The sequence below is a fragment of the Anabrus simplex genome, chromosome 5, assembly GCF_040414725.1.
Source record: "Anabrus simplex isolate iqAnaSimp1 chromosome 5, ASM4041472v1, whole genome shotgun sequence".
NCBI classification, from domain to species: domain Eukaryota; kingdom Metazoa; phylum Arthropoda; class Insecta; order Orthoptera; family Tettigoniidae; genus Anabrus; species Anabrus simplex.
In genome coordinates this window covers 189,133,390-189,160,762 of record NC_090269.1, presented here as the reverse complement: position 1 = coordinate 189,160,762, position 27,373 = coordinate 189,133,390, and the positions used below count along the sequence as shown (strand labels likewise).

General features: G+C 39.3%; 1 protein-coding gene across 1 annotated transcript; it reads left to right on the top strand.

Annotated features, from left to right (window-relative positions):
- The first annotated feature begins 231 nt into the window (after positions 1-231).
- HINT1 (histidine triad nucleotide binding protein 1) lies at positions 232-27,373 on the top strand. Its single transcript, XM_068227593.1, has 3 exons — positions 232-409; positions 487-591; positions 27,058-27,373. The coding sequence occupies exons 1-3, from the start codon at positions 299-301 to the stop codon at positions 27,220-27,222; spliced, it is 381 nt and encodes a 126-aa protein (XP_068083694.1). The 5' UTR covers positions 232-298; the 3' UTR covers positions 27,223-27,373.

The following is a 27,373-nucleotide window of genomic DNA, read 5'->3' as shown; positions in this document are numbered from 1 at the left end:
GTTGGTTCCTGTGTACTATGACCACGCATAAAAGCGAATTGGTACTTAGGTAATAACGAATAATATTCTAATATCCACGCCATTGTTTTCCTGTGTGTTGTAGATTAGTAGTTGAATTCTCACCCTCCTTTTTAATTTTAGTTCTTGCGTTTTCTCCTTGTCCTTACTTTGTGTTTTCTTATCATATCTGTGACTGGGTACACCGCTATTATGGGAACCCCAGTAAATTATTAAGACCAGACAACAATATAGTTGTAGTTGGTCTTCGTTTAGATTATCCTTGATTAGGATTTCAAAAATGGCAGACGAAGTTGCTAAAGCTCAAACTGCTTCTGCCGGTGGCGATACCATTTTTGGGAAAATTCTTCGGAAAGAAATACCATGTAACTATATTTATGAGGACGATAAGGTAAGATAAATCGCTTTACCTATGAAATAGAAATTTCATAACTGCAGTGGTGTAAGTTTATTCTTCCTTCTGCTCAGTGTGTAGCTTTCCACGACATCAATCCTCAAGCTCCTACTCATTTTTTGGTGATTCCTCGCAAGCCAATTGCTCAGTTATCTCTTGCCGAAGAATCTGATGAGCAGGTAAGTTTAGCTTTGTTTTATTTTGCATGACAAGTAATACTCGATTCGTTAAGGTGCAGTACTAGGGGCCATGCAATTATCACTGCCCATCGATGCCGCGTATTTATATTATTTCACTCGCAAGTAACGTAATGGCGAGCGTAACACTGTTTCTCGTTAACTGACTGCTTGGACTTTTCCACACGTTGTGATTGGTTATGGCATTATTGTCATCAAATGTAATAATCGCGAAGAGTAAAAATAATTGTTTTGGTCTTAACACCTACGGTCGCGTTAACTCACACTCCGCTCGCTGTACACGTGGGGGCTTGGAATTGAAACATAACATTGGGAGAAATGTGAAATTTCCAAGGTAAGCGTTTCGATAATCCAGGTCCTGTTGCTGCATGAAGAAAATTATGACAAAAATGGGTTCTGAGCACCATACGATTTAGAATATTTTGTAATCTGCTGAATCAAAGGTTTTAACCATATCAGTGCAGATAGCATTGTGTTTACTTCATCTCCTAATATTTGAGTTTATATTCACATGCAATTTATGAGGGCATTTCCGTTCACTAAAGATAAGTTGTCAAAATTGACTGTCATTGTACCAAGCGAGTTGTCCGTGTGAACCCCACTGTCGGCAGCGCTGAAGATGTTTTCTGTAGTTTTCAATTTTAACACCAGGCAAATACTGGGGTTATACCTTAATTAAGGCCATGGCCACTTCTTTCCCATTCCTAGCCATTTTCCATTCTATTCCATTCCATTCTGCAACATGTGTCAAAATGTAACCAATCAGGAGAAAAGAAGAGACAAAGCCAATATTTATATCAAACATATGTATATTACCCATAACCATCCCATCCATTGACCTTGTAACAGAAAATTTGTTAGTGCCAAGGAACATAAGATGTGATGATGATGGACATTATTGGTATGTTTAATGATTTTTGTCATATACAGACAGTGCTTTCAGGTGTAGTAGTGTCCTAACCAGTCAGTCAGTTTTTTGACACTGACTGTTTAAGTATTAAGGTCACTGAACAATCACTTAAGCTGGTCTTAACAGTGCTGTCTGTAAAAACCAAAATTGCCACGAACCTACTACGCTACCGTAGCAGGGGGAGAGGTGATACTCCCACGTGGCAGGTAGGGGGACCCTAAGTGGCTTGCCGGCGGACTTGAGCTATATAAAATAGCTCTCGCTGGCCAAACACACATCCCCCTGTAGGTGGGGACGCAGACGAAGAATACACCCGTGGTACCCCGCGCCTGTCGTAAGAGACGACTAGAAGGGGTGACCAAGGGATGCTCGAATTAGAACCATGAGACTACTTGTAATTAGTATCACCACGCGGGGAACACCATGGGTCGCTTTTACTTACCTGTAGTACCACTATGTTCGGTACACAATAGTTTTGTGATTAGTAGCGACAGTGTGTGAATTAGGGTGAGTTTTACAGTACCTGTGATTAGTACCACTCTATGAGCGACACCATGGATCTGCCTCGCCTATGATTAGTACCCACTATGTGAGGAACACCAGGGGATAGTACGAATCCCTGTGTTTAGTACACGTGTGAGGAACACCATAAGTTTGCATTGCCTGTAAATGGCGCTGCAATGTGAGAAACACCATAGGTCTGTGTTACATGTATGCTTTACTTTACCTGTGAGTAGTACCGTAATGTGTAGAATACCGTGAGTCTACGCCACTTTTGATTAGTACTGCAACATGACAAATACCATGGTTCTACTTTTCTAGTGATATTTTGGACCCCCTTAGACTACAAGCATCATCGATTCAGGATTGTGCTTTAGAAGCAGTCCCTTGGTCAGTAATACCATTGTTTAACGCTAGTTTCTGGAAATGTGGGGCATTGTGGGTCAGATCCACTGATTGTTTTAAATTCATATTCATTCATTCTTCTTCATGTTTTAAATTCTGGTCAGTTGGTGATTTTGGACTTTTAAATTGTCATTACATTTCGTTTCATATCGTACCATTAGGGGCCAATGACCTAGATGTTAGGACCCTTTAAAGAGCTATCATCATCAAAACCAGAATTGAATCTGTGGTAAAACTATACTAATGGAGTTCAAAGGAGAGGTTAGGAATCCAACATGGTACGATTTGCAGGATGTGAAAACAGGCCATACAAGGGTGCCAACTTAGGTGTGACTAGTGACAGTATCATTGGTCTTATTTGATTGGATTATTGGTTGGTGACTAGACTATTGTTCTCACTAAAAAAATTTGTGAATTTCATTCCTCCTATACCTACCTAACATATTTATGTTGCAGGACCTAGGTTGACAGTAGAGACCTCTGTCGAAAAATGTTCAAAATTCTTCTACCACATAGTTTGAAGTAAACGTCATAGGTGGCCTTCTAAAAGACACTTAATTTAAATACACGGAGTGGGTGTGCCTCCGGTACAGTATCATTTCACATCATTTTTTCCACGATTTTCTCCTTCCTAAACATGCATCCTCCACCAGTAAAGCATTACCGAACCAGTTACCAATAGTAACTATCAGAGACTATTAAACGTGCCTATGACATCCTGGAGGCATTGTAACTTACAGTAATGTTTGAATGTTTGTTCACACTGCAGTTTATGCTCTATATATTTATTATAGGTAGTTTTGATTTCAAAAGAACAAACGTGACATTTGGCAGGAGTTTGGAACAGCTGAGCTGCGTTGTCAACATTTTGCGTCAGCTGATTTCCTTTTCAAACAACGATGCCGTAATCTGCATATGCGTTCTGTGCAGTATTGTAATATTGTTTCAGTAGTCAAGTAAGATTCTATAGAAGAAAGTTTACACCCCAACTATATTAACACAATACAGCGATTTTGTTTTGTTACAATTCAGTCAACACTAGTCTGTAGCATATTAATCTACATGCTGTACCAAGTGTGAAGAATAAAGATAAACACTCACCTTATGTACAGGCATAAATGTAGAAGATTGTATCACTGTTGAATATAGGATGATGGTGGTGATAATACACACGCATTGGTTTTATTAAGTGGCACTTCATATTTCATGCCGACTTCAGAATTGAATTTATAAACTTATAACCTTCAATCTTAACAGGCAATTGTTCAGATTGTTGGTCTGTGTCCAACACTACGACTTGTCACAGGTGAGTTTTAAATAAGACTGTTATTTACACCGTCTTCATTGGAGAGAGCGAGAAAGTATCAACGATCTTTCATGCAAAACATTTCAACTTTCTGGCAGGAACTTTCAGTTGTCAGTAGGCGAACTCCCTAGTAATGCATACGGTGACAACTCTGCCATCTAACTGCCAATAGGAATCAACTCAGCTACCATTTTCTTTGCTCCTGCCAAATCTGTCATGTTTGTTTTTTTTTTCAAAATAAAAACTATATTATCTGTGTAAAACCATTGGCCATAAGTACACTGGGCAGTGTAGTTGTCATAACACTGATGTTATACCATCTTTCCTCTCGCGTGCTCCTCATTCGCTTTTCTCCACTCAGCATGGTGTTAGTCGATGATTTTATGTGGCTGCCAATGAAGCAAATGTGTAGTGCACTGCAAAGCTCTGTAGTGGCGTCATAGTTTAGAGTTCAGTTAGGTTGCACAGCGATCTGAATACTTATTACCGCCTTTGTCAAGATCACTGATAGGGAGGGTTAAGTTGCTGTGGATGTCATGGCTGGTTACAAAATCCATTGGTCTAACATGTCAGGGGTGCTTAACACAGAGCTTCTTTATGAGAGTGTGCCCCTTGGTTTTATGTCAGACTATTGGCTAGTTGGTTATGAAATTGACCCGAGTTTAGAGATAGATTAGGTTGTGCCGCGACCTGAGTATTGTCAGATCTGAAGTTGGGTCATGCAGCAATCTTAATACTGGTGGTGACAATTAGGTTAGTATTTGTGACTGTCTCAGTATTGATGGTATTTATCAATCAGTCACTACAAGGGCAGTCGCCCAGGTGGCAGATTCCTTATCTGTTGTTTTCCTAACCTTTTTGTAAATGATTGCAAAGGAACTGGAAATTTATTGAACTTCTCCCTTGGTAATTTATTCCAGTCCCAAACTCCCCTTCTTTACCGGGCGAGTTGGCCGTGCGCGTAGAGGCGCGCGGCTGTGAGCTTGCATCCGGGAGATAGTAGGTTCGAATCCCACTATCGGCAGCCCTGAAGATGGTTTTCCGTGGTTTCCCATCTTCACACCAGGCAAATGCTGGGGCTGTACCTTAATTAAGGCCACGGCCGCTTCCTTCCAACTCCTAGGCCTTTCCTATCCCATCGTCGCCATAAGACCTATCTGTGTCGGTGTGACGTAAAGCCCCTAGCAAAAAAAAAAATCTCCCCTTCATATAAACAAATATTTGTCCCAGTTTGTTCTCTTGAATTCCAACTTTATCTTTCCTATTTTTTAAAGACACTAATCAAACTCATTTGTCTACATTCCACACAATCTCTCCACTGACAGCTCGGAACATTCCGCTTAGTTGAGGAGCCAGTCTCCTTTCTCCCAAATCTTCCCAGACCAAACTTTGCAATATTTTTGTAACGCTACCGTTTTGTTGGAAATCACCCAGAACAAATCGAGCTGCTATTCTATGGATTTTTTCCAGTTCTTGAATCAAGTAATCCTGGTAAGGGTCCCATACACTGGAACCATACTCTGTTTGGGGTCTTACCAGAGACTTGTATGCCCTCTCCTTTACATCCTTAATTCTCCTTTTCTACCGATTTTTCCTACACCTGTGAGGTCGCGGGTGTGAACTGCGTCGCACATGTGGATTTAGCCATGTTTTAGGGCTATGTGCCCTTCCTGGCGCCAACCCTATATGAAGGCATGTAATCACTATTGCGTGTTTCTGTGGCAGTTGGTAGTGTGGTATGTTGGCTGAATATGGAGAGGAGAGTGTTGGAACATACACAAATACCCAGTCCCCGAGCCAGAAGAATTAATCAGAAGCGATTACAATCCCCGACCCGGCCAGGAATCGAACCCAGGACCCTCTGAACCAAACGGCAGTACGCTGACAATTCAGCCAGCGAGTCAGACTCCTTTACATCCTTAATACAATACCTAAAATCCTCATAACCATGTACAGAGATCTGTACCCTTTATTTACAATCCCATTTATGTGATCACCCCAATGAAGATCTTTCATTATATTAACACCTATGTACTTACAATAATCCCCAAAAGGAACTTTCACCCCGTCAATGCAATAATTAAAACTGAGAGGACTTTTCCTGTTTGTGAAACTCACAACCTGACTTTTAACCCCATTTATCATCACACCATTGCCTGCTCTCCATCTCACAACAATATCGAGGTCATTTTGCAGTTGCTCACTATCTTGTAACTTATTTATTATTGTATACAGAATAACATCATCTGCAAAAAGCCTTATCTCTGATTGCATCCGGGAGATAGTGAGTTTGAACCCCACTGTCGGCAGCCCTGAACATGGTTTTCCGTGGTTTCCCATTTTCACACCAGACAAATGCTGGGGCTGTACCTTAAGGCCACAGCTGCTTTCTTCTCATCTCTAGATCTTTCCTATCCCATTGTCGCCACAAGACCTACCTGTGTCGGTGTGACATAAAGTAAATTGTAATTGTTGTAATTACTCATATTATTTATATATCGTTGCCAGGACGAAACCTCCAATGTGATGTTGTTTTTGGAGATATACTGACCCGCAGCACATACATTATGAAGAGCAAGAATTCCTTGACAATATGCACACAATATTGCATCTTAGATGACAGAACCTTACCGGCCAAAGTTATAAGCAAAAATATTTCACATAGGAGGTTTTGTCCCGGCAGCGACGATATATGTATATATACACATACATACAGTGGAACCTTGATATCTCAATTCACCTCGGGAGCTAAATTTTATTTTGAGTTATTGAAATTTCGAGATATAGAGAATACCGTTTTTGAGCATGTATAGCACATAAATTGAATCATTTGTATCTACGGGCTTATACTGAATACATTATTTTTAACAGCGGTGATAAGGGAACAGGGAATTGGAAATCAAGTAGGGATGACATAAAATTGTTAGTGTTGAACTGTAGAAGTATTGTAAAGAAAGGAATAGAATTAAGTAATTTAATAGATATATATTTACCAGATATTGTAATAGGAGTTGAATCATGGCTGAGAAATGATATAATGGATGCAGAAATTTTCTCACGGCACTGGAGTGTGTATCGTAGAGATAGGATAGGAAAGGTGGGAGGGGGAGTTTTCATTCTGGTGAAAGAAGAATTTGTAAGCTACGAAAAAGTTAAAGATGAGACACATGAAATTCTAGGTGTAAGGCTCATTTCTAAAGATAATAGGCAACTTGATATATTTGGAGTGTACAGATCGGGAAAGGGTAGCACTGATGCGGATTCGGAATTATTTGATAGGATAGTCAGCTATGTGGGAAACGACATGGAAAGAAATGTGATTGTAGCGGAGATCTGAATTTGCCAGATGTCAATTGGGAAGGAAATGCGAACGACAGGAAGCATGACCAACAAATGGCAAATAAGTTAATATGGGAAGGACAGCTGATTCAGAAAGTGATGGAACCAACCAGAGGGAAAAATATTTTGGATGTCGTGCTGATAAAACCAGATGAGCTCTATAGGGAAACTGAAGTAATAGATGGTATTAGTGATCATGAAGCTGTTTTTGTCGTAGTTAAAAATAAATATGATAGAAAGGAAGGTCTTAAAAGTAGGATTGTTAGGCAGTACCATATGGCTGATAAAGCAGGTATGAGGCAGTTTCTAAAAAGTAACTATGATCTGTGGAAAACGGTAAATAAAAATGTAAACAGACTCTGGGATGGGTTTAAAGAAATTGTTGAGGAATGCGAAAACAGGTTTGTACCTTTAAGGGTGGTTAGGAATGGTAAAGACCCACCTTATTATAATAGAGAAATAAAGAGACTAAGAAGGAGGTGCAGACTGGAAAGAAATAGAGTTAGAAATGGCTGTGGAAGTAAGGAGAAATTGAAGGAACTTACTAGAAAATAGAATCTAGCAAAGAAGGCAGCTAAGGATAACATGATGGCAAGCATAATTGGCAGTCATACAAATTTTAGTGAAAAATGGAAGGGTATGTACAGGTATTTTAAGGCAGAAACAGGTTCCAAGAAGGACATTCCAGGAATAATTAATGAACAAGGGGAGTGTGTATGTGAGGATCTTCAAAAGGCAGAAGTATTCAGTCAGCAGTATGTAAAGATTGTTGGTTACAAGGATAATGTCGAGATAGAGGAAGAGACTAAGGCCAAAGAAGTAATAAAATTTACGTATGATAACAATGACATTTACAATAAGATACAAAAGTTGAAAACTAGAAAAGCAGCTGGAATTGATTAGATTTCTGGGGATATACTAAAGACAATGGGTTGGGATATAGTACCATATCTGAAGTACTTATTTGATTATTGTTTGGCCGAAGGAGCTATACCAGATGAATGGAGAGTTGCTATAGTAGCCCCTGTGTATAAAGGAAAGGGTGATAGACATAAAGCTGAAAATTACAGGCCAGTAAGTTTGACATGCATTGTATGTAAGCTTTGGGAAGGCATTCTTTCTGATTATATTAGACATGTTTGTGAAATTAATAACTGGTTCGATAGAAGGCAATTCGGTTTTAGGAAAGGTTATTCCACTGAAGCTCAACTTGTAGGATTCCAGCAAGATATAGCAGATATCTTGGATTCTGGAGGTCAAATGGACTGTATCGCGATTGACATGTCTAAAGCATTTGATAGGGTGGATCATGGGAGACTACTGGCAAAAATGAGTGCAATTGGACTAGACAAAAGAGTGACTGAATGGGTTGCTATATTTCTAGAAAATAGATCTCAGAGAGTTAGAGTAGGTGAAGCTTTGTCTGACCCTGTAATAGTTGAGAGGGGAGTTCCTCAGGGCAGTGTTATCGGACCTTTATGTTTTCTTATATATATAAATGATATGAGTAAAGGAGTGGAATCGGAGGTAAGGCTTTTTGCGGATGATGTTATTCTCTATAGAGTGATAAATAAGTTACAAGATTGTGAGCAACTGCAACGTGACCTCGAAAATATTGTGAGATGGACAGCAGGCAATGGTATGTTGATAAACGGGGCTAAAAGTCAGGTTGTGAGTTTTACAAATAGGAAAAGTCCTCTCAGTTTTAATTACTGCGTTGATGGAGTGAAAGTTCCTTTTGGGGATCATTGTAAGTATCTAGGTGTTAATATAAGGAAAGATCTTCACTGGGGTAATCACATAAATGGGATTGTAAATAAAGGGTACCGATCTCTGCACATGGTTATGAGGGTGTTTAGGGGTTGTAGTAAGGATGTAAAGGAGAGTGCATATAAGTCTCTGGTAAGACCCCAACTAGAGTATGGTTCCAGTGTATAACTTTCCCTGTTTTTATCTCCTTGTAAGATGTGTATTGTTTAATTTCCTGTTGTGAATGTTTAACAAGAACTCAAGGGAGACTTCATTAGTTATTCGGAACATAGAAAGTGATGAACTCTTCTCAGAAGAACTCTTAAGGTTTCACCTTACTTTTTCCTGCCTGCTGGCTCTTTAGAAGTTGTGTGCGCGTGCGTTTTGTATTCAGGAATCATTCAAGGCAAATATTTTCGCACTGCAAGTTGTGTGGTTAAGCTTATTTTTAATATGTATAACTTTTGCTTTCTCAACGATGCATGTGTTTCTACATTCGTCCCTGTTTTTATCTCCTCGTAAGATGTGTATTATTTAATGTAACACCTTGTGTAAAATATTGGGTTATATGAAGGAGTTATATCTTGTTCAAAATCATGCTTTCACGTCTCTGCACAATATTTAAAATGAAATTTTACCGTTGGTCTTTATAGCTATTGTTGAGAGTGAAGGAGAATTTCCTGTTGTGTATGTTTATCAGGAACTCAAGGGAGACTTCATTAGTTAGTCGGAACATAGAAAAAATGATGAACTCTTCTCAGAAGAACTCTTAAGGTTTCACTTTACTTTGTCCTGCCTGCTGGCTCTTCAGAAATGTGTGCGCGGGTGTTTTATATTCAGGAATCATTCAAGAAGAACACTTTCGCACTGCAAGATGTGTGGTTAAGGTTATTTTTATTATGTATAACTTTTGCTCTCTCAACGATTCATTTGTTTCTATATTCGTCCCTGTTTTTATCTCCTTATAAGATGTGTATTGTTTAATGTAACGCCTTGTGTAATATAAATGCCTACATGCTAGCCTATTTCCCACATTTTAGCTGATGATGACGCAAAACAGCGTTGAAACTAGTTCCAAGTGCAAATACAGGTTATAAATAAACTATAACATTTTTGTATTGAAAAGGTGGACCGTTTTAAGTTTTCCTATTCCAGTGTGCTAAATCGGGCTCATCAGTTGGTAAATAGCACACCCACCAAGATGCATGGCTAGTGCATACCGTGGAGGCCACTGTGTAGGCTACTTGGAGCCACCGGTAGTGCCAATGCACTATGAGACTTAGTCTCATTTTCAAAAATTGATGCCTGCCTGGCCATCAGATGATATAGATGTTGATTCCCATAGGGAATCCCTATTAGAATCAACATCTATATCATATCAATTAATTCACACCCAAGAAACAGCGATGCTTTGCCAATTTTCCTATCACTAGAAGTTTTAGTTTTTCGGTTCTTGTCATGTTAGCTCCCAGCATCACTGTAAACCTTTCTTTACTTGTCATCTGTTCTTCACAAACTACAAATGCCGTATTGCACAGGTAATGTTGCACATAATTCAAGTTAGAGTATTTTTTGCTTCAAGGTATAAAATGTTTGCTTTGAGAAATCGAGGAATTCTTGTAACCGCATTTCGAGTAATAGAGAAATAAATACACGTGAAGAATAGGACAGATGGCTGGGAAATTTAAGTTACTCCGAGATACCAAAAATTCGAGTAATGGAGGTTCGAGATATCAAGGTCCGACTCTCTCTCTCTCTCTCTCTCTCTCTCTCTGTGTGTGTGTGTGTGTGTGTGTGTGTGTGTGTGTGTGTGTGTGTGAGGAATACCCTCTTAATTATTACAGGGTCAGATAAAGCTTTGTCTCCTCTAATTCTCTGAGTTCTATTTTCTAGAAATATAGCCATCCATTCAGTCACTCTTTTGTGTAGTCAAATAGCCCTCAGTTTTGCCATTAGTCCCAAGATCTGCTATATCTTGCTGGAATCCTACCAGTTCAGCTTCAGTGGAATAATTTTTCCTAAACCCAAACTGCCTTCTGTCGAACCAGTTCTTAATTTTGCAAACATGTCTAATATAATCAGAAAGAGTGCTTTCCCAAAGCTTACATGCAATGCATGTCAAACTGACTGGTCTGTAATTTTCAGATTGATGTCTTGTCACCCTAGGCAACTATAGCAACTCTCCATTCATTTGTTATAGCTCCTTTATGCAAACAATAATCAAACATTCAAGGTCTTAGGTCTTTTTTTTTTTTTTTTTTTTTAAATAATCAAATTAGTACTCCAAGTATCGTACTCTATCCCAACCCATTGTCTTTTGTATCTCCACAGAAATCTTATCAATTCCATCTGATTTTCAACTTTCGTGTCTTATTATAAATGTCTTTGTTATCGTAGATAAAATTTCAAAACATTAGTATTGCCCACCTTCTCTACCATTACATTATACTTGCAACCACCAATCTCTTTACATACTGCTAAACGAATACCTCTGCCTTTTGTAAATCTCACATATACACACGCCTTGTTGTTTAATGATTCCTGGAATACCGGTATTCTTGGAACCTGCTTCTGCCTTAAAGTACTAATACCTACCCTTCCATTTTTCACTAAAATTTGTATGACTACCAATAATGCTTGCCATCATGTTATACTTAGCTGACTTCTTCTTCTTCTTCGCTAGATTCAATTTCTTAAGAACTAATTCTAGTTCTTTCCAGCCTGCACATCCTTCTCAGTCTTTTTAATTCTCTGTTATAATATAATAGGTCTTTACCATATCTTACTACCTTTAAAGGTATAAACGCATTTTCACATTCCTTAACAATTGCTCTAAACCCAACCCAGAGTCTGTTTACATTTTTACTTACCATTTTCTACCAGTCATAGTTACTTTTTAAAACTCCCTCATGCCTTTTTTATCAGCCGTATGGTACTGCCTAATAGTCCTACTTTTAAAATCTTTCTTTCTGTCACATTTATTTTTAACTACAACAAAAACAGCTTCGTGATTACTAATACTGTCCATTACTTCGGTTTCTCTATAGAGCACATCTGGTTTCACCAGCACCACGTCCAGAATATTCTTCCCTATAGTTGGTTCCATCACTTTCTGAATCAGCTGTCCTTCCCATATTAACTTATTTGCCATTTGTTGGTCATGCTTCCTGTCGTGTGCATTACCTTCCCAATTGACATTTGGCAAGTTGAGATCACCCACTAAAATCACTTCCTTTCCATATTGTTTCCCACATAGCCAATTGTCTTATCAAATAATTCTGAATCAGCGTCAGCACTACCCTTTCCCGGTCTGTACTCTCCAAAGACAAGTTTCCTACTATCTTTAGAAATGAGCCTTACATCTTGAATTTCATGTTTGTCATCTTTAACTTTTTCATAGGTTACAAATTCTTCTTTCACCACAGTGAATATATACCCCCCTTCCCCCCATCCATTATATAATTTCTCAGCCATGATTCAACTCCTTTTACTACATCTGGTAAGTAAATGTCTATTAAATTACTTAATTTTATTCCTTTCTTTATAATACTTCTACAGTTCAACGCCAACATTTTTATGTCATCCCTACTTGACAGTTCCTTGTACCCTTATCACCACTCCCTAGACCACCCTGCTTCCCTAAATTTTACTTCCCTATAACCCTTCTAAACAAATTTCCACCGGGCGAGTTAGCCGTGCGGTTAGGGGCGCGCAGCTATGAGTTCGCATCTGGGAGATAGTGGATTCGAATCCACTTCAATATGGTTTTCCATGGTTTCCCATACTCACACCAGGCAAATACTGGGGCTGTACCTTAATTAAAGGCCACGGCTGCTTTCTTCCCATTCCTAGGCCGTTCCTATCCCATTGTCGCCATAAGATCTACCTGTGTCGGTGCTGTGTAAAGCAAATCGCAACAAAAAAAATTATAATTTCCTAAGTTATACGTACTACAGCGGATTAAGTGAAGGCCACCTGAGCACAGATCCCTATCTCCTACCCACCCATTAGGATCTAGAAATCTCACTCCCAGTTTCCCACAGACCTACTCCATAGTCTCATTTTACCACGAATTCTGTGAGTTGTCTCAGAATAAAGATACTTCCTTATAAAACAATAATCACCGCCACCATCACCCCCTGAGTAAAATTTTAAATAATACGTACGTGGGTTGACTCATCAGGGAGTTGAAGTTTGACGTACTTCTGTAACGTTTCACATAGCAGTTTGTTAACTAGTACATCGGCTGCAAGAAATGTTTGACAAATATCTTCTGAGACCTGGACCAGGTCTCAAACCTTGCATTTTGTGAAGCAAACATTGTGTCTGCTTCTTTAATGATGTACATTTCATGTGTTTTGCTGTCACAGTATCTTTCATAACTTGCGAATGCATGTCTGCAGGTATGGGTTTCTCTCAAATTTTCCAAACAAGTTTGGAATGCATCTTATTAGTTGAAATGAGAACTCCACACCGTCTGTCTGTCTAAAAAAGTTTGGCAGACTGTTGTAGTTTCAGGTAAAATTTCATGTTAGTATATGGACTAGAGGAGGGGCAAAGCAGGCTTAATGAAACTCTGCTGGCTCCAGCTGTCTGGTCAGAGAATTTCTGTCGTGAAATAGAGTACAGAGACTAGGATCATGAAGTGAGCAGGAATTTCTAAGAAGTAGAACATAACCACTGAGAGTAAAAAATATGTATTTATGAATAAATACAGCAGAATAAGTACAATATTTTCTATATAAATAAAATCGTAACAACTGTATCTGTACATTGACTATTTTGGTGGAATTTCCGTACAGTTATCCGTTTCAGGTATATTAATGACCATCTGCATATATTTTAACTTTGGGGTGTCTGTCTTTCTATAACTTGAAAACTACTGGATATATTTCCACCAAACTTCATATTTAAAATCCTCCTGTCCTTGGGTAGGTTTTAGGGCAAATATTGTTTCTAAATCCCTGAACTGACTGAGGGTTTCATACGAAACCAAAACCGTGATTTTGCACTCCCTCAAAATATATACAACCAAACTTAATGGAAATTAATTTCTAACCCTTTTTTCTAATGTACATAATTTTGATACCAGGATTAATAAGGGAGATATCATTAACAGACCGTTTTTCGGTACAAGTCCCACCGGACTTAATGCAAGAGTGGGTGCATGTAAAGCGTATTTCTTACAACTTGAAAACTACTGAAGATATTTGAATCCAACTTTATATTTAGCATCCACCTGCCCAAGGGTAGGTTTTAAGGTCAATACCATTTCAAATTCCCAGAATGGACTGGGGTTTTATAGGGAACCAAACGGTGATTTTACTCTCCCACAATATATACAGTACAAGACCAACCTGACTGAAAATCGACCAAACTTGATGGAAATCCATTTCTAATTTTTTTTTTCTCATGTGCTTTTTTTCGACACGAGGGTTAGTAAGGAAGATATTATGTGTTCCGGGATATCTGTGGAACGCAGAGGTGAAAGAATGTGCCGGGGTGAACGGGTCTAACTACAAAGTCGAGAATGGAATTTAAGGGACACTGGGACTGAAATTTCCAAATTCTGTATAAACGGAGGTATAGCTTTGAAATTTTACATGCTTATGAATAGTTATAATATAAACCACTGTGGAGAATTTGAGCATTGCAAGTTGATTAGTTCTTGAGATATTAATTATTTTGTACATTTATATGTGCAAATTATTCAAGAATTTTAAAGGTCTGCCGCAATAAACCAATCAAAATAGTGTAACTTTTAGGTAATATTCTGTTGCACTAAAACAATTGGATGATACCTAAGGATTCATTTTTGGATTGTATTAATGAGTATGAAGAAATAAATTATTTTCATATCCAAGTTTTATTGTACAAAAAAATCTTCAATTTTTTAAGTATGAAATTTTTTTGCAGCCAGACCAAACATGCAATCCTAAAATCGATCCGCAGGTTTATAGACATTGCAATGAAGATAATATATGCACATTTTGAAAGCAATATCATGAGATTTATGGTGCGTGTAATATTTTGAATGCCTGAAAAAGTGAATCAGAAAAAAAAAGGCAATTTTCTGAAATAATGGACAATTTACAAGGTTTCAGGTTACCAAAGACATTAGAACTGTCCTGCAGCATAGGTGTCACCCTCCTTCTTCTGTTTTGCACCTTCCTTCATTTTGGTCAATTTCACCTTCCGTCGACATGCCTTTCGCTTCTCCATTGATGACCGCAGACTTTCATACTTCCTGCAACTGTCACATCTTTTAAGTGCCTGTGCTATGACATGAGATACTGAAGTTTGTATTATTCCTGATTACAACTCTCTTGTTGCACTAAATCCCATGTTGAATTCTGCTACATCATTACAAACAGCAATTTCAAGTCCTCTCCATGAAATACAAATCTATTTTGGGCACTTCCTCCAGATAACAGAATGCAGAGGCTCATTCAGATTTTGAGTAGCACCCTGGATGCATCTGGATAGTAGCTCATCTGATGCCAGCCTTTCATCAACAGGCATAATCTTTACAACTAAAGGTTCTGAAAGCTTTACAGCCATTTTGTCATGGCTCTGTGGGGTTTTACCCACTGTGATACTTGACTGTAAAAGCACCAAGACTCGGAACCTTCAGGACACTTTCTGTGCTGGGCTTACTGTCAGTTGACAGTGGCATAGAGTGACGTACACTGCTTTCTTCATATCTGCAATATTAGTTATGTTTTGTACTATTGCATTCCTATAATAATTTGCAAGTTTTGTTATCGTGGCATTAGTAAGACCTCCTGTACGACCACCAAGTTGTACACCTTTCAGCTTCCAAGTCTGTATCACCTGTCGCAAGCCTGTTACCATTCTCTTTGCTACATGGTTGACACATTCCTCCACTAGAAAGCAGCACAATGCAGTCCGACAGATGTAGGAGCCCTTTTTGAATTATTCCTATGAAATGAAATAAAGAAAAAAAATCCTTGAATACACCACTAATGTGCGCTGATCGTGAGTCGAACGAAAGTGGGCGTTTAAAGGACTGCACGCCAGGCATTTAAAAGCTATGCTAGAGCTTTAAAAATGGCAGAATTCGGTTAAAAAAATGCTATCTGATCCGCAGGGGTCAGGAGTATATTAATATGGAAAAAACTGAAAATCAATATTTTTCATATATTTTGCCAAAATTTCAGTCCCAGTGTCCCTTAAAATTTTAACAAACGTTAAATTTTCTTTCTTTTTTTAGAATTTCAAAAAATCAACGAATAACAATATAACAGGTCCCATAGGCAAGTTAGAAATAAGTCAAGTAAAATACAAGGCACTGAATTCTACAAGTCCTGGGCTTCAAGCCCCTCACTTACATTTCCTGAGCTACACGCTCAAATTTACAAAGATCACCACTTTACTTAAGGGCAGAAATCCCCTAATACATGGAGCCCTTGCTCCCGCAATTACAATATCAAGCCTCCCAGAGGCACTTTTACAACACTTGAAAAGAGCTGACACACTCTCAGTTTTTCCAGCCTATTCAAAGCAATATCAGACTTTACAATTACTTGCCATCAAGGCACAACTTACACAAATGAAACAGGGGTATCTCATACCCAACCTACTGGGCCTTAGCAGAAAAAGAACAGGTTAAGTAAATGGCCCGAAACACCAAGTTGAATGGAGGCGTGTATTTGCATTCCTAAACATGCATTCTTAAAACCTAAAAGGCACTAGGCCGATGAAACAGGGGCTATTCCCAAACTGTGGAGGTGACCCATATAAAAAAGAAATTTAAAACATTAAGGAAGAGAAAAAAATCAGTTACCAAAATGTAGTCACCTCAAACCAAAATGGAGAGCTCGAAAGAGAGCATCACTCTCTATCCCTGAATTACAGTTACACATTTTATGAAGTTTTTACATAAGCTGGCAGAAAATTACATTTTTAGAAAAGTAGGTTACATGGTAAAAGTTTCGGACCTTTCCCACGGGTTAAACTGCTGAGCTAGCAAGAAATAAAGATGTTAAACGGCCATTACCTTGCTGAAGAACTGCTGTCTGATGAAAGAGGCACCACCCGCCTCCTGCTTCACACACACACACACACACACACACACACAGTTAGATGTTGATCAAATGGCCAAGAGACATAAAAATCCGCAGTTCATAAACCCTTGGGGAAAGTTCAAGACCTTTCATGAATAATTTAGCCACACGCTCTCAATTTTATTGGCTAGCTTAAAGTTACACACCAAATTGAAGAAGCAGCCTGTGATAGGCCAAAAATTAATTACAGAAATTAGGGATTGGCTGAATTCAAACCTGGCGGAAAGAAAAGATCAATATTGCCAACCCACAAATGAACGAACACAATTTAGTAAAGAAAAAACTTAACAATACAAAATTTCTTCAAAAAGGGTTCCTTCACTTCGCACCAGGGTGCATGATCATAGTTTTTGTAGCGACATCTGTTGCAGAAAGTCCTAACTTCTTAATAAATGGTAAACAAAACATGTAGAATTTTATACAGTACTGGAAACTTCACAATCACAAAATTAAGGAGGTGATATCTTCTGAGAAGTAGTTTAAGTAGATCTAGTTCCAAGTTCTGTGTTTCTCCTGTAGAGGAGTTCTAATTGGCGCAAGATTTAAATGTGCGGCATAGAGGTGTACCGCCCGGTACATTATGTAAGGTCGGTTTCTCAGGCCAAGTCCAGCGGACATAGCCCAAAAGATGTACGTGGAGTAAATAAAATTGTAACAACTGTATGTGTGTCTGTACATTGACTATTTTGGTGAAATTTTCGTACAGCTACGCGTTTGAGGGGTAATAATGACCATCTGCATATTTTTTGGTGTAGTTCCTGAAAGTCCTCATTTTTACCCCTCTCCCCCAAAATCAAAATTGCTGCATAATCTGCCAGACGAGAAAGAAAATTGAAATTTGGCAAAATTATTCGTTTTAGCCTGTAACGGACGGAAAACTTCCAAGATCTTTAAATTTTTCACTTTTTATCCCAGAGTAAAGTGTAGCTTCCACTGAAGTCCCAGTCAACATCCATGGCTGTGACAATATGGAAGTTGCTGGGGTAGTGGGTAGTGCTGAGTAATGACATTCAGAGCATGACTAGTGCATCTGAGTGTTATGAACGGTGCTGCTCATAGGGTCAGTCGTGCTGCAATAGTACTTTCTGACCCAGTGAGGAAAGCAATGGCAAACTACCTCACTCCTCGTCTTGCCTAGTACGCCTCATTTTGGTGCTGCCATTGGTTTTTGGGGTTTCCTTATAACCGCATAACCTTTGGTGGCGCTATTTGAGGATCCAACCAGCCTCTGGGCTGATGACCTAACAGACAGACATCCCCGAAGAATATTGAAATATGGAGGCTAGTTAATGACACAAACTTGTAATTTTTTCAGCTTGCTCCTCAGGTAAATGCCTAAGATGTAACGACATCTCACTCTGGGTAGGCAAAACAGATGAACATGACACAGAATTACATTTCAAAAGGGAAATATTACAGTTAATAGCAAACTTGACGGTGCACAACTTGCTCTGAATGTCGAGCACAAGACCAGTATTGGACAAAAAATTGGCCCCCAATATTGCAGGGCAAGACAATTGTTTAGTGACAAACAACTTCACCTTCCAGCTAAATTCTGAAATGCGAACTTTAGCAAAAATGAAACCTAAAATTTCTAATGGAGATGAGTTAGCCGAAACACATTTAGCAGAAGAGGAACAATAGTCTGGAAATTTACAAAAGGTTTTTAATTTAGAATACCACTCTTCCTAAATAATGGAACACACTTCCTGAATCTAATAGAGCCATGACTGGTTCGTTATTTACTTCAATTTTCAGAAATGGCAAAAATCCTGGGGTCTCTGCCACAATTCTGAGGCATTCTGTAGAGCCTTCAAATGATGAATTGTTACTTGGTTTAACGGGGCTGAGCCTCGGGAAGGTGAACATGGTGACTCAGCTGATGACACTAGCCACTTCCTATCACTTGGATTTGTGAAGGCAGCACCAGAAGTCGAACAATATGGTGTGATGTTAAGATTGGTGCAATTCTGGGCAAGATGAGCAAATGAGCCGCATTTAAAGCAACCTTGAGATGGATCTGTTCCGTTCCTAGTCCCACTAGATTTTATCAAGGGGCATTTGTTTCGAAAATGTTCCGTAGATCCACACGCATAACACTTGCGTGTCGGAAATGTTAAGCGAGGTGGTGGCCGAGAAGAATTTGATGACGGAGGGGGCTCCTTGGCATCTCATATGTCGGCGTACCTTACTCCTTCGGCTGACACAGCCATTGCCTCTAATTCTGTGAAGGTTTGAGGTCGAGATGCAAAACATAGGTACGACCTATAGGGCGGAGAAATTCCTTCTACAATCGTCTGCACAGTTTGGTCTTTAGGGAAATGAAGAGCGAATACCCTGGTGTAAGACTTAATATCCTGAATAAAGTTGGCAAGGTTTTTGTCCAACTGCTGTACTCTAAAGTAGTACTTTTGGATTAAGGGTGACATGGCTCTAACCGGAATGAAGCTAGCCAGTAGATGGGCGTGGAAATCTTCTATAGATGATTGATCACCTATTACTTTAACTATTTTGTCTGAAAGGATGCCTATGGAATATGGGTAAATAATTTGAAGTATTTGAGAATTAGAGAGAGCAAACGCTAAAGCATGGTCTTGAAATTCCACTAAAAATCTTGGGAAAGAAATTACTTCATTAGTTGAATTTACTGAAAACTTAGAAATGCCCTTATGCAACATAGCCAAGGGGTGTGGTAAGCTGCTGAAACCGGGCGACATAATAGGGGACTGCATTGAAGGTGAAGAGGATTCAACCCCAGCATTAGTCATGAAGAACGGTGGAAGTTGTCTTGGATGACCCGACTCTGTTACCGATGGGGCAGATGTTTGTTGAGTAGCCACAGATTTTCTACTCTCAATCACTCTACTAGATTCCTCCTCAGTAGAAAAGTTTTATCATAGGAACTTGGTCGCTTTTAGGAGTAGCGGGCCCAAACAAAGGTTGACCAACCCTATTAGACATATCCGATAGGTGTTCAGATTGCTTGCTTCCTTAGCATGATCCTCCTTCAATTTTAGAGACAATGGTTCCCTAGTTCTATTATAAAAATGAAACGGTCTAGCTTGAACTCTCTTAAGTTGGTTGGCAGAAGGGTCACTCTCTTCAAGAAAAAACTAACTACAGATGCTTGCTCGATGGTATTATCAGTGGTAATGGATAGAGCCTCATCAATGTCCTTTTCCCCAAATACCGGGATTCAGATGGGAAGTTCTAACAACTCTTTAAGTTTAGCAATATCTGCCACAAACGTGCCTGCAGATTGGACCTTCCTAATTAGCTCATAAATCAATTCCTTCGTGCACAAGTACCCAGGAGCGAAACTTCCTGAGGACATGACATGATGGTAGAAAATTTAGACAATTGTGGAAATTTCCAGCAACCAAGAAAATGTTTAGAGTTCGGAGCAAGTTCTACATTCAGCCGTCAAAAGGGGCTTTATCTAGACCCATTCAACCATGCTCTGCTACCACTTGTTTACGTGGAACAAAGAGGTGGAAGAAGGTGCTGGTTTGAATGGGTCTATCTACAACAGTCGAAAGATTCATTTAAAACTTTAAAAATTAATTTATATTTCCTTTCAGATATTAATTTTTAACAAACATGATTTCAAGTACAGAACTAGTTTGGTACAAAGTAGAAAAAAACAGAAAAACCTAGAAAAGATTAGTTACAGTTTGAGCTCCCTATCTCCCAATTTCTTTTACAGGATAAAACACAATTTTCCAGAGCACTTTGCTCCAACGGTTACAGGTTACGGCATTCCAAAGGCACCTCAATATTTACACATATTACAGATAGAGCCTCTATGCTCTGCAGATCTACCAAGGAGACTGCGCTCCCAAACCCTTACAGCCTAATCAAGGCAACCTTTAAGTTTATCTCAGAGATTAGAGCTTCTTTGCTCAATAAATTTCACACTTTCAGGCCTCTTGAGGCACAACCTACCTTTAATAGTTCAAACTGATATCACTGTCTTCAACACTCAACAGTTTAACCACTTTACAGAAAAGTTTTTACAGGAGTATAGAAACACTCTTTCTACCGGGCCTTGGTGGGAAGACAAAAGCAGGTTAAGTTACTGGCCCGAAAATCAAAATGATGCGGAGTCAGACACTTGCACTCCTTGACACGGATACTTGGAAGTTTGAAACCCTAGTAGGGCTCACTGCCCGACGGTACAGGAGCTTATCCCATACTACTGAGGTTACTAGATGGAGGAAATTTAAGTTACAAGGCTACAGATAGAAAACGGTTACAAAAACATAGTCACCTTAATAATAATAATAATAATAATAATCGTATGGCCTCAGCTACCGTTTGCAGACATTTCGATTTGACGCCATCTGGCTGTCTGCTCGTCAATTTCGACGTTCCGGTTTACTCTGTCTGCCATCTAGCGGATCTAGAGTAAACCGGATCTCTCTTGGGCGTCTATGGCTGAGATTTAATTAATTTTGTCGGGTAAATACCAAATGTATCACCAGAGATCTTTTACATGCCGACATCGTACGACATGGAGTGTCGAATGGACTTTTTTCCGCCCTTCAAAAATCCGACTACTTCTGCCGGGTTTGAACCCGCTATCTTGGGATCTGGAGGCCGACACTCTACCACGGACCCACAAAGGCAGCTTATAGTCACCTCAAATACAAGTTGATAAGGAACTCGAGAGGGTGTCACACTCTCTATTCCCGAATTTCAGTTAGGTACACTTGATTTACTCGAACTTTTACATGAGAAGAAAGAAAAGTTTGAAAGGTTACAAGAAGCCTATGATTGGCAGAAAAATACATACCCAAAATTTTTGATTGGCCGGACTCCAAAGCTGGCAGGATGAGTAAGAAGTGTTGTGAACCTTGAAGTATCAAAAACAAAAAAAGTAAATTCAGTTCAGAAAACCTATAAACACAAAATTACTTTAAATTTCTAGTTGTTCCACTTTACACCAGGGTGCATGAAATAAGTTTTTTTTTATAGACACATCTTGAAATAGCTGTTGCAACTTTGTGTTAGATAGCGTTCTTCAAGGCACTTCATTTAAATGCACGGGGTTGAGGTGTTCCTCCCGGTGCAGTAATAATAGCAAGATTTAAAGAAAACTGATTCTAATATTCGGAACTTGGAATACAAAACTGCGATTGAGGAAAATTGTGAACCAATCACAAATTCACACCCATATTTACATTCAAATAATCATGAAGATGACGCTACCCAAAGGTTGTGGATCCAAGCTCCACCAACACTTATCCTCATCCACACTGCATGCAATAAATCAGAGGAAACGTGGTGGCATGTTCTCGTACACTTTGAAATCCCGTTATCTAAGGAATCGAGTACTTGAAAATGAAAATCCACAGCCTGTTTCCAGTCATTCGACCGGGTCAGGAATGAAATGAATGAAGCCCCCATCTAGTGACGAGGATAGGATTTGTGCTGGCTGCCGAAGCTTGTCGCACTCCTCCAGGGCAATGGTTAATGAATGACAAATGAAATGATATTGCAGTGTGTTGCTGGAATGCAAATATGACAGGGAGAAGCGGAGCGCCCGGAGAGAAACCTGTTTGCCGCCGCTTTATCCAGCACAAATCTCACATGGAGTGACCGGGATTTGAACTGCCACGGAACCCAGCAGTGAGAGACCGGTGTTCTGTCGCCTGAGCCACGGAGGCTCCTGAATCTAGTCCTTCCTGACTTCAATTTAAATTTTTTTTTTTACATTTAAACTGAGACGTTCACTGTGTCTCAAACACCAAAGGAAAACAAAAAATAAACAAGGCTAAAAGCAAGAAACTGGCTTGTAAAAAAAAAAATGATGTTAACCACTCAGCTATGAAATCTCAATACCAGGCGAGTTGGACGTGTGATTATGGGCGCGTGGCTGTGAGCTTTCATCCGGGAGATAGTGGGTTCGAATCCCACTGTCAGCAGCCCTGAAGATGGTTTGTTTTCCTTGGTTTCCCATTTTCATACCAGGCAAATGCTGGGGCTATACCTTAATTATGGCCACAGCCGCTTCCTTCCAACTCCTAGGCCTTTCCTATCCCATCATCGCCATAAGACCTATCTGTGTCGGTGCAACGTAAAGCCATTAGCAAAAAAAAATAAAATCTCAATAAAAGGAAAGGGAAGCTGGGACCTCATGCAGCTGGTCCACGTGTACTTTGCAGTTATTTACATTTAAATATACAAGCTTCCTTACATTTACTGAAATAGGAAGTAATCCTTCCAACCAACAGCTAAACCTACTGAAATTAAATAAGATAATAAACTAATCTATCCCCTTTTCTACATTAAAACACGTGCATAAATACATTATTACATTGTAAATGTAATACTCGTCTTTTGTTGATTCGGCCTCCCGCTTGCAGTCAGCCCAATCCTTCTGGCCAGCCATATTGACTGTGATGCCTTAACTCGTTCAGTCCATGGTTCACCTTCCTGACGTAGAAAACCTGTTCTCCCTGCGTTTTCCTGTTTCTGCGGGTTCGGACCTTGACTATAACATTCCGTTCATTCACAGTATCACAACTGCGTCAATACAACCTGCCAGTTACTATTTACCGCAGTCGGGGTAATTTCTTTTGACAGTGAAAACCAGTTCCCGTTCAGCCGTGTGATAACTCACCGCTTATCTAACACTGTAACTAGGTCCATTTCCCACTCACTCCGCACTTCAGCTGTATTATGTCACAGCTCAACATCTGGAAACGGTACACAATGCTGGACTAGAAACTGTGGCATTCGTGTCCTCGGAAAATCTACTTTAAATAGGCAGGCAACTATGCACATAAATGTTCATACCGAAACTGTTCTTTCCGTCTGAAATTTAAAGACACTAAATTGCAAATTTATCAGAGTTCAATTCCACCAAGAAATGTTAGTGCATATAGGTAAAGTTATTGTCTCGGCATTGTTCTTACAGGCCCCCATGCCTACAAATATTCATAGCTTGCTCCTAAATCATGAGTAATTAAGTGAAGTCTGAGCATATTGAGCTAAATGTTAAAGTCCCCACACGATCAAGACACACAATACCTGACTCCGCACTCGCCGTAAGTACACTTCTCACGGCGTTACTACTTTGAAGACTCCTACCGAATAAGGGTCGCTAACCCACATGCTGGTCACTTTTATTAATTCGCCTTCTCAGACGCTGTCCTGTTCTCGTTCAGGGCCAGCTCTCGCTTTAACCAGTGTATAGCCAATATTAGAATGATGCTACCTTTTCATTGGTTCAAATCATCGTGTCCCAGACGATCACTTCAAACTCATGTCATATGATATCCTAGCCTCTTGCCAGGCTTCCGAAATGAGGTCCGTTGGTCCACGCCGTGTCTTCCATCATTTCCTTGTTCTAAACAAAGCACGTGAAGGTTGGGTGTGTCATGTAGCAACCCGTTTCTTAATATAGCTTGCGAACAAATAGACCCTCGGCTCCAAGCTTCCTTTTGAAATTGCGAAACCCATACTATAATCTATTAGCTTCATAGCCCGTATTGATAGTTCAAGTACACAAGTATGAAGGATGCGTTCTCCACCTAATCAATACTTTATTTTACATAGTGTCAATATTATTTACATAAAAGGACAGTACTGGTTTCGACCTTCAGCTGTTGAAGAACCTGCTTAATAGCGACTGTACAGAATAAATACTACTAAAATTAAACAAGAATGCCATTAAAATAAACATGAATGCCACTATTCTAAAAAATACTTAAGGTTAAGATATATACATATGCTACAGTTTTGGGGGTTAGAGGGCTTTTTTCCTGACCCCATGATTTCGACATATTTCAAAAATTATATTTGCTGATGTTGGATACATTTCTAAGAGTTTATCAAGAATCACTGGCATTCTGGTGTCAAGTTCGAATATCTATGTTAAATGCCAATACTGTGTCCAATGGTTTTATGAGATGTTTCAAAGTACATTGTTGGGCAGCAAATATGCGGGGACGTCGTATTTGTTAGAATAAGAGGTTCAATAACCTGTTTTCAGATACATAGCTTATTCTCAGTCTATATCAATGCCGAAAAACATTTTAGTGAATGCCACTATACTAAAGAAAAAAACTTAACGTTTTAAGATATATACATATGGTACAGTTTTGGGGGTTAAAGGGCTTTTATCCTGGCCCCATGATTTCTACATAACACTTATGTCCAACGGTTTTATGAGCTAATTCAAAGTGCATTGTTGGGCCGCAAATATGCGGGGACGTCCTGTTCATTAGAATAAGAGGTTTAGTAACCTGTTTACAGATACGTAGCTCACTCTCAGTCTATATCAATGCTGAAAAACATGCTAGTTTATATCAATGCATATACCGGGCGAGTTGGCCGTGCGTGTAGAGGCGCGCGGCTGTGAGCTTGCATCCGGGAGATAGTAGGTTCGAATCCCACTATCGGCAGCCCTGAAAATGGTTTTCCGTGGTTTCCCATTTTCACACCAGGCAAATGCTGGGGCTGTACCTTAATTAAGGCCACGGCCGCTTCCTTCCAACTCCTAGGCCTTTCCTATCCCATCGTCGCCATAAGACCTATCTGTGTCGGTGCGACGTAAAGCCCCTAGCAAAAAAAAAAAAAAAAAAATATCAATGCATCTGGGAGATAGTGGGTTCGAATCCCACTGTAAGCCCTGACTATAGTTTTCCATGGTTTCCCATTTTCACACCAGGCAAGTGCTGGGGCTGTACTTTAATTAAGGCCACGGCTGCTTCCTTCCAATTCCTAGGCCTTTCCTATCCCATCGTCGCCGTAAGACCTATCTGTGTCGGTGCAACGTAAAGCTACTAGCAAAAAAAGAAAAGGTTTATATCAAACTTCCTTGTTGAGGTTTCCATTGCTGTGTGCGACATATTGAAGTCAATGAAAGTGAGTTGTGGGTGCTCCCCTCTTCATACTTGCGTTCCCTCAAGTAAATTTAAAAAATGTGTGAGCTGGGTATGTGCTCGAGCATAGTTGGGAGCGTGTTGCACATTGTTGCGTGTACATGTGTACACTATTTTTACATGACAAAAGAGTGTCTAAATACAGAACCCGTATTTTATTATTTTGCTTTTCCCCTATTTTTTACATCACCCAGCATTTATCGTTTTTCCACATCCGTCCTCATTTCTCCCCTCCCCCTTGAAAAACGATGCATCGAGGTTTTATTGTACTAGCATTAATGGTGTAATGATAGTGATAATCAAACTGTCCCATCCTGTTATCCCGTGCTGCAGAACGGATTGACCTAAAGACAAACATATAAGACGCAACACAACAGCAGGCAAATAATCTTCGCAATATGACAGAAAAAGGAATTATTTCACAAAGTCTGTTGCATGCGTAGGTTGTGTGTTTCATTATAAGTGTTGGTCTGTTATGATTCCTAAGTACTTTGTTTCAGATGATTCATTTACAGTTTTCAAGTTTTGAATGGGATGTAGCTCAAGATTGTTGAGCAATTTCTTTTAGACTTTCCCTTATTTTGTACCATTGCTTGATCACAAAACTTATATCGAGATTGGAACTTCAGTAGCTCGTGTGATGTATAGTAGCCTACAGTATAGTTTTCAAGTTTAAATATTTTTTTAACTCGTGTTTTTGATATCTCGGATGATTAGTTGGGTGATTCCAGCAGAATAGGACTGTGACAGAGAGCTGATATATATTATTTGGATACTTGGATCTAGATAAGTCTCTGAAAAGTGACAAGCTATTATTTGTAATATTTGAAATAGTTTGTTCCTGAAATGCCTAAGTGGAGCTCGCTTACCTACCTACTTTCTCCAGGTGGTCACTGCTTTGGAACTATTGAGGTAAATCTGAAAGAGATGTAAAGCATAGATTAATGATAAAGAAATGTAAATATGAGATTTGTTGACATAATTCTGTGCAAGTTATTTGGTATAGAGTTACATATTTAATATTGATATGGATATATTGTGCAGAATGGTATGATGAAGGTGTGTTATAGCTAATAGATATTGTTCCGATTAAACAGCCTTAAAAGTCCTTGGTTAGTTTTGATACAAATTTTCAGCAAATTTCCTTGAAATTTCTCAGATAGTGCTACCTTGAACATGTATTAACTCATATATATTGGTTTGCCCTTTTCTGTTTTGCTCTTTGTACTGTTCGTTAACCAGTGATTTCTTTGATTTCAGTTATTGGGTCATCTGATGATTGTGGCACGGAAGGTTGCAAAGGATGTTGGACTGAGCCAAGGATTTCGTCTAGTTATCAATGATGGTGCTGATGGATGTCAGTCTGTCTATCATCTACATCTTCATGTCCTTGGTGGCCGCCAACTTGGCTGGCCACCTGGTTAGTCGTGTTCCAACTCTGCTCCTCGACTAGGTCATTGTTTTGCCCTGATTTCCATTTTCCTGTTAATTTGCTACTGACTGTTAAAGGTATACACATCTGAAACAAACTCTTGCATCTTGAATGAACAATAAAAGCATGTAGAGTTTTAAAGTT

Bases quoted from the DNA above. Each gene is read 5' to 3' on its own strand.
- HINT1 (XM_068227593.1), top strand. From the start codon at position 299: ATGGCAGACGAAGTTGCTAAAGCTCAAACTGCTTCTGCCGGTGGCGAT. The intron at 410-486 runs GTAAGATAAATC...CCTTCTGCTCAG, and splicing joins ATATTTATGAGGACGATAAG to TGTGTAGCTTTCCACGACAT. The intron at 592-27,057 runs GTAAGTTTAGCT...CTTTGATTTCAG, and splicing joins CCGAAGAATCTGATGAGCAG to TTATTGGGTCATCTGATGAT.